Source organism: Enhydra lutris, unplaced genomic scaffold (genome assembly GCF_002288905.1).
Source record: "Enhydra lutris kenyoni isolate GAN:26980312 unplaced genomic scaffold, ASM228890v2 scaffoldscaffold9, whole genome shotgun sequence".
In the NCBI taxonomy this organism is placed as follows: Eukaryota; Metazoa; Chordata; class Mammalia; order Carnivora; family Mustelidae; genus Enhydra; species Enhydra lutris.
Genome location: NW_019154093.1, coordinates 36,884,663 through 36,894,700, shown reverse-complemented (window position 1 = coordinate 36,894,700; position 10,038 = coordinate 36,884,663). Strand labels below are relative to the sequence as shown.

The 10,038-nt window shown below is 37.5% G+C and overlaps 1 protein-coding gene across 1 annotated transcript; it reads right to left on the bottom strand.

Annotated features, from left to right (window-relative positions):
• Positions 1 to 284: 284 nt before the first annotated feature.
• On the bottom strand, positions 285 to 656 carry LOC111143300 (40S ribosomal protein S27-like). Its single transcript, XM_022496949.1, has one exon. The coding sequence runs from the start codon at positions 594 to 596 to the stop codon at positions 342 to 344; it is 255 nt and encodes an 84-aa protein (XP_022352657.1). The 5' UTR covers positions 597 to 656; the 3' UTR covers positions 285 to 341.
• Positions 657 to 10,038: the final 9,382 nt, after the last annotated feature.

Genomic DNA, 10,038 nt, shown 5'->3' with positions numbered 1-10,038 from the left:
GGCCCACAAATTTTGAGCCATTGTATTTTCATTTTCATTTGTTTCCATGAATTTTTTTTCAATTCTTCTTTAATTTCCTGCTTCACACATTCATGCTTTAGAAGAATATTGTTTTTTTGCCCATAATCAAAACTTTATTGAAAAACTGACACCAAAATAGGACATCACTGTTGTAAACCTTAGAAAATTAAACATAATTACATTATCTTGGTAGATTAACTGGAATTACTGAACTGATAAGGCTTTCTGCGATAGAACACAAATTCAAGAGATTAACTGGAATTACTGAACTGATAAGGCTTTCTGCGATAGAACACAAATTCAAGAGGTTGTGTGGATCATTAGTGTTGCTTTCTTCTAAATGAACACCCCTCTGTGAGTCTGGCCTTTCCTCCTGTTGGCTGGCACAGCACTGTTGAACAGCCTACACAAAGAACCACCGTCTGAGCATGGCTGAAAACCATGGTAATCTTGTAGCAACCAGGGCATTTTACATCCATAAAATAGGAATTTGGGCTTTGAACTAGCCGTTTCTTTTTATGTTTTTTCTTCTCCTCTTCCAAGGATGGGTGTAGTAAATCTCTAGCCAAAGGCATGTTGAACCTTTCTCAATCCCAGCCAGTCCAGATCTCTAAGGCGACACCCCTAGCGAGCAGCACGCGATCTGGAGAGCGGCATCAACTTCTGGGATAGAGAAGGCGGAACCAAAAAAGACCCCAAATAGCCAGAGGAATGTCACAAAAGAAAGCCGAAGTTGTTGACATCACAATTCCAGACTTCAAGCCCTATTACAAAGCTGTCATCATCAAGACAGTATGGTACTGACACAAAAACAGTCACATAGATCAGTGGAACAGAATAGAGAGCCCAGAAATAGACCCTCAACTCCATGGTCAACTCGTCTTTGACAAAGCAGGAAAGAATGTCCAATGGAAAAAAGATAGTCTCTTCAACAAATGGTGCTGGGAAATTTGGTCAGCCACATGCAGAAAAATGAAACTGGACCATTTCCTTACACCACACACGAAATTAGACTCCACATGGATGAAAGACCTCAATGTGAGACAGGAATCCATCAAAATCCTTGAGGAGAACATAGGCAGCAACCTCTTCGACCTCAGCCATAGCAACTTCTTCCTAGAAACAATGTCAAAGGCAAGGGAAGTAAGGGAAAAAATGAACTATTGGGACTTCAACAAGATCAAAAGCTTTTGCACAGCAAAGGAAACAGCTAACAAAACCAAAAGACAACTGACAGAATGGGAGAAGATATTTGCAAGTGACACATCAGATAAAGGGCTAGTATCCAAAATCTATAAAGAACTTATCAAACTCAACACCCAAAGAACAAATTATCCAATCAAGAAATGGGCAGAGGACATGAGCAGACATTTCTGCAAAGACGACATCCAGATGGCCCACAGACACATGAAAAACTGCTCCACATCACTCGGCATGAAGGAAACACAAATCAAAACCACAATGAGATACCACCTCACACCAGTCAGAATGGCTAAAATTCACAAGTCAGGAAATGACAGATGCTGGTGAGGACGTGGAGAAAGGGGAACCCTCCTATAGTATTGGTGGGAATGCAAGCTGGTGGAACCACTCTAGAAAACAGCATGGAGGTTCCTCAAAAAGTTGAAAATAGAACTCCCCTACAACCCAGCAATCGCACTACTGGGTATTTACCCTAAAGATAAAAATGTAGTGATCCAAAGGGGCATGTGCACCTGAATGTTTATAGCAGCAATGTCCACAATAGCTAAACTATGGAAAGAACCTAGATGTTCTTATTATACACACATACATACCTACATACAATGGGATACTATGCAGCCATCCAAAGAAATGAAATCTTGCCATTTGCAATGACGTGGATGGAAATAGAGGGTATTATGCTGAGGGAAATAAGTCAATCAGAGAAAGACAATTATCATATGATCTCCCTGATGTGAGGAAGTTGAGAGGCAATGTGGGGGTTTTGGGGCATGAGAAAGGAAAAAATGAAACAAGATGGGGTCAGGAGGGAGAAAAACCATAAGAGACTTAATCTCTCAAAACAAACTGAGGGTTGCTGGGGGGAGAGGGGTAGGGAGAAGCTGGTTGGGTTATGGACATTGGGGAGGGTATGTGCTATGTTGAGTGCTGTGAAGTGTGTAAACCTGGCCATTCACAGACCTGTACCCCTGTGACTAATAATACATAATATGTTAATAAAAAAATAAAAAAAATTCAAAAGACATGGATAGAAACAAGTATAATTAAATGTTTAGGGGAGTTAATGAACTATCCAATAAAGCAGAACAATATCTATTCTATTTCTAATAGATCCTAACATTTATTTTTATAATCTTACCTTTAGTCTTCTGGTTAAAAGTAAATTCCAATGTATTCATTCCAGTGATATTTTGAAGCACCCATATAAAAATACATACCAACAAAATAAGATAAAATAAAACAAAGGGGTTGGGGAATAATTCATGCTATATTATTTGTGGTGGCCCTGGGTGTATGTTGCTCAGATACCCCTTTAAGAAAATCTTCTGGAAAAGCAGAGGTCAGAAGACTGCTTCTAGCTACCACATCTTTGAGTCCATGATAGTGTTATCTCCAAGCCCAAACTCACCCTGAGTTACTCAAAGCTAATGACTAAACTTGCTTGGGGCATGATAGCTGTGCCATTTCTGCCAACATGACATTCCTCCTATAGGTAAGTAATTTTTACTCTGTACCTCCCCTTTGCAGATTTTCTCAGAACTTCATTGAAGTCTGAGGCTCCTACTACTCAATCCTTCCTTTTTCTCTCTCATTTCTCAGGACTCAACCCTAAATGATCTGATCTGAGGAATCTCCCTATCTATTCCTTCTCTTCCCTTTATTTTTACAGGAATTGCTCCCAATAAATCTCTTGCATGGCTCTTTCTATTTAGTTAAATTTACTTAATTCTTTATTTTATTAATTTTTAACACTACTTTAAAACCATTTTCTCTGTTTCTTCAACTGCTCTAACTAGTCTTCATCAAATAACCTCTTCAAAATTTAGGTTTAAAATGCCACTCAACTAGAAGTCCTTGATGCACTTTCTCATAAGTATGACTGTTATGGGGTAACTAAAGGCAAAATAAACATATAGAGTATTTGAATAACTTGAATAATTATGCTTATTTAATCTTGTATATTACACAACAAATACATATATTACCTGTCATGGAATTTTTTTTTTCATTTATGTATTTGACAAAGAGAGAGCATAAGTAGGCAGAGAGACAGGCAGAGAGAGAGAGGGAAACAAGCTCCCCACTGAGCAGAGAGCCCAATATAGGGCTCGATCCCAGGACCCTGAGATCATGACCCGAGCCGAAAGCAGAGGCTTGAGCCACTGAGCCACCCAGGTGCCCCCCTGTCATGGAATATTTAAAACAAATTTTAAAAATGAGCTCTATTTTCAGAGGTAAAACTTGTAAGAATGTTATTCTCTGACTACAGTGCAATAAAACTCTAAAATTAACACTCATTATTAACAAATTGACCATTGTTAGAAAAATTACCAAAGTATTAGAAAATAATCAGCTTCTGTTATTAGTTTCCACCAGAGATCACAGTAAATTTTTGATGGCATAAGGAGAAACTGTAAATTATAAAATTATAAAAGTTAAAATAAGCAGCAAAATATCTAGGTGGACTTAGTTTATGAAATGATACTCAGGATAAAAGCAATGAGAAAAACTACTAAGAAGATTTTTTAACACATAATTTAAATCTTTTGAATATCAGAATTAAAAGGAAAACCTATACACTTTAAGAACACATTGGCAACAAATTTCAAAGGATAATAGGTTAATGCTATTTTGTATATATTTCTAGACAATGATTAAGAGATGTTACTATTTTCATTTCTCTACATAAATCATTCCTACCTCTTGCACCACTGTCTTTATTTCCTTTAATTATAGTCAAGATCATTTGTTGAACGATGAAGTCCTGCTTTTCCAAAAGTTAAGAAGCACATAACTAGGTATGTCCCTCTAATAAAATAACTCTATTTCAAGATGAATCAGATGGCAAAATAAACTGGCTTCTAAACTATATGTAAATTATCTTTAACATAAATAGTATTATTTTGATTCAGTCTACATAATATGTATCACATGAAAGGCCTTATTCTATGTGTGCACATCATTTTCTTATATAAATATATTTTCTATCTCTGTGAGAAGTAACTTTTCATCTTGAAAATGAATTTTGATACAGCCTAATATAATTATGAAATAACTCAGGTATAAGTATGAATGTACTTAGAAATTTATATGAATTTATATGTATAAAGAATCAAAAGAACACAGTTGTTAAAGGTGAGACTCCAGCAGTGATCACCTGAATTCATATGCTGGTTCTGCCACTTAACCTTTGTATGATCATGGGCAAATTACTTTCTGTATCCTTCTGTCTAATTGGTAAAATTAGAAGAGTCAATTAATTGAATGTATACAGACACACACACACACATTCAGTATCTAGTCAAACGTATTATCGCTTGGGTAAAATTAACCTTCTTCTGAAAATTTTAAAAATATATTTTTTTCTCTACAGATAAATAATAACCATATGAAGGTATAACTCATACTTATCAGTAATTAAATAAACCAAAGAAAAAAATGTAATACATTATTTTAATCATAAATTATTGAATTTAAAAATAACACTTGAGTTTTAGAAAGGGCATTAAGGGGCAAAGGTATATTAGGACATAGACTGTAATCTATTACTAATGTTAGTATAAGGAGACACAACTTTTCCAGAAGTCTTAAAAATATTCATACCCTTTGAACTACATATTCTACTTCTCAGAATGTACACTATAGAAATAATTAGAAATTCTAATAAAAATGTATGTACAAATATTTCCATCACATCATCATATATAGTGTCAAGAATTGAAATCAACCTGTTTCCAACAGTGTTACAGAAAAATAAATTAAAAATTGTGTTCTTGGTGAGAGGCAAGATGGAGGAGGAGTAGCAGACTGAAATGAAATCAGACCCAAGGAGTTCACCTAGATAGGTATCAATCAACCACCTAGATAAGTAACCATTCTGAACACCTACAAACTCAACAGGAGATCGAAGAAAAGAAGAGCAGCAATTCTAGGAACAGAAAATCAACCACTTTCTGAAAGGTAGCACATGCAGAGAAGTGAATCTGAAGTGATGGGAAGATAGACCATGGGGGAAGGGGCCAGCTCCTGGCAGGCGGTGGAGCAGTGGAGAACAAAATCAGAACATTTAGAAGTCTGCTCCACTGAGGGACATTGCTCTAGAGGCTAAGTGGGGGTGGAGCCCTCACAGGGACAGTGTGGTCTCAGGTCCCGTGGGGTCACAGAAAGATTGGGGGTGTCTGAGTGTGGTAGAGCTGCCAGGTATCAGGGCAGGGAAGTTGACTACAGAGACAGAGCTGAAGACTGAGATTTCAGATTGGGCTTACGTTAAACCATGATCCAAGGCACAGTCGGGCCACTGCTCTTTGAGCAGGGTCCTCACAAGTGGCACATCTGGGGAGATTCACCTTCCTCCTCTGGGAGGAGCAGCACAGCAGGAATCTGCTGGGTTTGGAGACTCCAAATGGGGCTGTGCACCAGGGATGGAAACACTCGGTCACAGGCTGGGTGAGCTTGGAGTGCGCCTGGAGACCAGGGAGACAGGAGTGATTGACTGCTTATCTCTGAGGGCACACTGAAGAGTGGGGACCCGAGCTTTCAGCTCCTCAGGGCTGGAGATTGGGAGGCCACTATTTTCATTCCCGACCTCTTAAGCAGTATGGAAAGTGTTCAGGAAACAAAAGCTCTGAGAGTGAACCTGAGCAGATTACTTAGCCCCATGCCTGGCAATTCTGCCTTGGGCAAAGACATTTGAGAATCACTGCAACAGGCCCCTCCCACAGAAGACCAGCAAGAACATCAAGCTAAGACCGAGCTCATGGATCAAGGAGAACAGCAGAACTCCACAGTTGGGAAAGCAACACATAGAATTCATGGCTTTTTTCCCACAGTCCTTTAATCTTGCAAAGTTGTAACCATCCCTCAGAATAATAAACTATATTAGTTAATTTAACTATATTAGTTAAACTATAACTTTAACTAATGAGAAGTTCTACTGGTCACGCAAACATGCTTAAAGATGACCTTGAGAAAAACATGTACCAGCAGCAGGCCTCTGGTGGAGGGGATGATACACATCCTTGAAGCCAAGCAGCTGAGGATGCCTGGCTCACTCATTGCTTCATGGAAGCCAAGCAGCTGGGAACGCCCCACCCACTCAGGGTGGAACACCACCTGCTTCCCTTTTTTGTTTTCTCACATACCTCAGAGAAAGCCTCCTGTTACAGTAATCCCTTTAAGTGCATTTGCACAACTACAAATCCCCTGCTGCTGGACTGGACACACCTTACTCCTCCTCTGGTTTACCTCTAAAACTTGTGACCAACATATGACTCACATTCCTTCTTGTTTACCTACTAGATATATGACTAACGAATAACATTTTCTTCTCCTTTGTTATCTTGTATCTAATAAATATGGGATTGAGGAGTTCTTCAAGATGACAGTCCTTCAAGCTGTCATCCCCTGCTCCCTTTCTCTTACAGCTGACTTGTTTGTGCCTCATTCTTCTCCTGTGCACCATTAGGAAAGTGGCACAAAGTTAAATATTTTTAATTTATTTTATTATTCTATTTTAAAAATTTTTTCCTTTTTCCTCCTTTAACTTTTTTAACTAGTTTATCTTAACATACATTTCTTTAAAAAAAATCTTTTTAAACCTTCCTTGTTATACTCATATTGTATCCCTTCATTGTATTTAACCTTATTTTTGTAAACATAGAGGTTTTGTTTTCCAAAAAACTTTTGTGATTCAATTTCTTCTAATAAATCAAAATACACCCTAATCTAGCATATGGCTTTGTTCTAGTCTCCAGCCTGAGCACATTCCCTCCCCCATTTTGTTTCTTTTTCCAATGAACTTCTCTTATCAATTCCTTTCTTAGGATTTTTTTTTTAAATTTTCATCTCTACAGTGATATACCATCCCTTCATCATGTTTACCCTTATTTTTGGATATATATATAAGTTTTTCACTCATTAAAATTTTGGGAGGTAGTTTCTTCTAAAAGACCAAAATACACCCAAAATCAAGTGCATGGCTCTGTTATATTACATGTGTGTGTGTGTGTGTGTGTGTGTGTGTGTGTGTGTGTATTTTCCCCCTTTCTTCTACCCCCAGTTTTGGAACTCTTCTGATTTGGTTAGTGTACATTTTTCTGGGGTCTTTGCCACCCTTTTAGTAGCTTATTCTCTCATTCATATATATTTAACTGGATGAAATGACAAGACAGAAAACTCACCATAAAAAAAAAGAACAAGAGGCAGTACTGATGGCTATGGACCGAATCAATACAGATATTGGTAATATGTCAGAATGAGAGTTCAGAATGATGATTCTCAAGGTGCAAGCTGGGCTGCAAAAAGGCATGGAAGATATTAGAGAATCCCTTTCTGGATAAATAAAATCCCTTTCTGGAGAAACAAAAGAATTAAAATCTGACTCAGTTGAAATTTAAAAAGCTATGAATGGGTTGCAATAAAAAACGGAGGCTCTTACTGAAAGGATAAATGATGCAGAAGAGAGAATTAGTGATATAGAAGATGAAATAATGGAGAATAAAGAAGCTGAGAAAAAGAGACAAACAACTACTAGACCACGAGCGGAGAATTCAAGAGGCAAGTGATACCGTAAGATGAAACAATATTAGAATAATTGGGATCCCAAAAGAAGAAGAGAGAGAGGGGCAGAAGGTATATTGGAGCAAATTATAATAGAGAATTTCCTGAATATGGCAAAGGGAACAAGCATCAAATTCCAGGAGGCACAAAGAATCCCCCCTCAAAATCAATACAAATAGGTCCACATGCGGTCATCTGATAGTAAAACTTACAAGTCTTAGCAACAAAGAGAAAATCCTAAAAGCAGCTTGGGACAAGAAGACTGTAACATACAATGGTAGAAATATTAGATTGACCACAGACTTATCCACAGAGACCTGGCAGGTCAGAGAGGACTGGCATGATCTATTCAGAGCACTAAATAGGAAAAATATGCAGCCAAGAATACTATATCCAGCTAGGCTTTCACTGAAAATAGAAGGAAAGATAAAAAGCTTCCAGGACAAACAAAAACTAAAAGAATTTGCAAACACCAAACCAGCCCTACAGAAAATATTGAAAGGGATCCTTGAAGCAAAGAGAGAGCCTAACAGTAGTAGACAAGAAAGGAACAGAGACAATATGCAGTAATAGTCATCTTACAGGCAATACAATGGCACTAAATGTATATCTCTCAATAGTTACCCTGAATGTATATGGGCTAAATGACCCAATCAAGAGACACAGCGTATCAGAATGGATTAAAAATGGATAAAAAAAAAAGACACATCAATATGCTGTCTACAAGAAACTCATTTTAGACCCAAAGACACCCCCAGATATAAAGTGAGGGGTGGAAAACAATTTACCATGCTAACAGACATCAAAAGAGCTGGTATGGCAATCCTAATATCAGATAAATTAGATTTTAAGCCAAAGACTATAATTAGAGATGAGGAAGGACACTGTATCATACTTAAAGGGTCCATCCAAAAAGAAAATCTAACAGTTTTAAATATCTATGCCCCTAACATGGGAGCAGCCACCTATATAAACCAATTAATAACAAAATCAAAGAAACATATTGGCAATGATGCAATATCAGTAGGGGACTTTAGCAACCCCCTCACTGAAATGGACAGATCATTTAAGCAAAGGATTAACAAGGAAATAAAGGGTTTAAATGACACACTGGAGCAGAGGGACATCACAGATAGATTCAGAACATTTCATCCCAAAACAACAGAATACACATTCTTCTCTAGTGCACATGGAACATTCTCCAGAATAGATCACATCCTGGCTCACAAATCAGGTCTCAACCAGTACCAAAAGATTGGGATGATTCCATGCATATTTTCAGACCACAGTGCTCTGAGGCTAGAGCTCAATTACAAGAAGAAAGTTGGAAAGAACAGAAATACATGGAGGCTAAAGAGCATCCTACTAAAGAATGGATGGGTCAACCAGGAAATTAAAGAACAGTTGAAAAAAATTCATGGAAACAAATGAAAATGAAAAACACATCTGTTCAAAATCTTGGGACACAGCAAAGGTGGTCCTGAGAGGAAAGTATAGAGCAATATAAGCCTTTCTCAAGAAACAAGAAAGGTCTCAAATATACAACCTAACCCTACACCTAAAGGAGCTGGAGAAGGAACAACAAAGAAAGTCTAAACCCAACAGGAGGAGAAAAATCATAAAGATCAGAGCAGAAATCAATGAAATAGAAACCAAAAGAACAATAGAACAGATCAACAAAACTAGGAGCTTGTTCTTTGAAAGAATTAATAAGATTGATAAACCCCTGGCCAGACTTATCAAAAAGAAAAGAGAAAGGACACAAATAAATAACATCATAAATGAAAGAGGAGAGATCACAACCAACACCAAAGAAATACAATCAATTATAAGAACATATCACGAGCAACTATATGCCAGCAAATTTGACAATCTGGAAGAAATGGGTGCATTCCTGGAGACATATAAACTACCACCACTGAACCAGAAAGAAATAGAAAACCTGAACAGAACCATAACCAGTAAGGAGATTGAAGCAGTCATCAAAAATCTGCCAAAAAAAAAAAAAAAAAAGCCAGACGGCTTCCCAGGGGAATTCTACCAAACATTTAAGGAAGAATTAATACCTATTCTCCTGAAACTGTTCCAAAAACTAGTAAAGAAAGGAAAACTTCCAAACTCATTTTATGAGGCCAGCATTACCTTGATCCCAAAACCAGACAAAGACCCCAGCAAAAAGGAGAATTACAGACCAGTATCCTTGATGAACACAGATGCAAAAATTCTCACGAAAATACTAGCCAATAGGCTCCAACA

Bases quoted from the DNA above. Each gene is read 5' to 3' on its own strand.
- LOC111143300 (XM_022496949.1), bottom strand. From the start codon at position 596: ATGCCTTTGGCTAGAGATTTACTACACCCATCCTTGGAAGAGGAGAAG.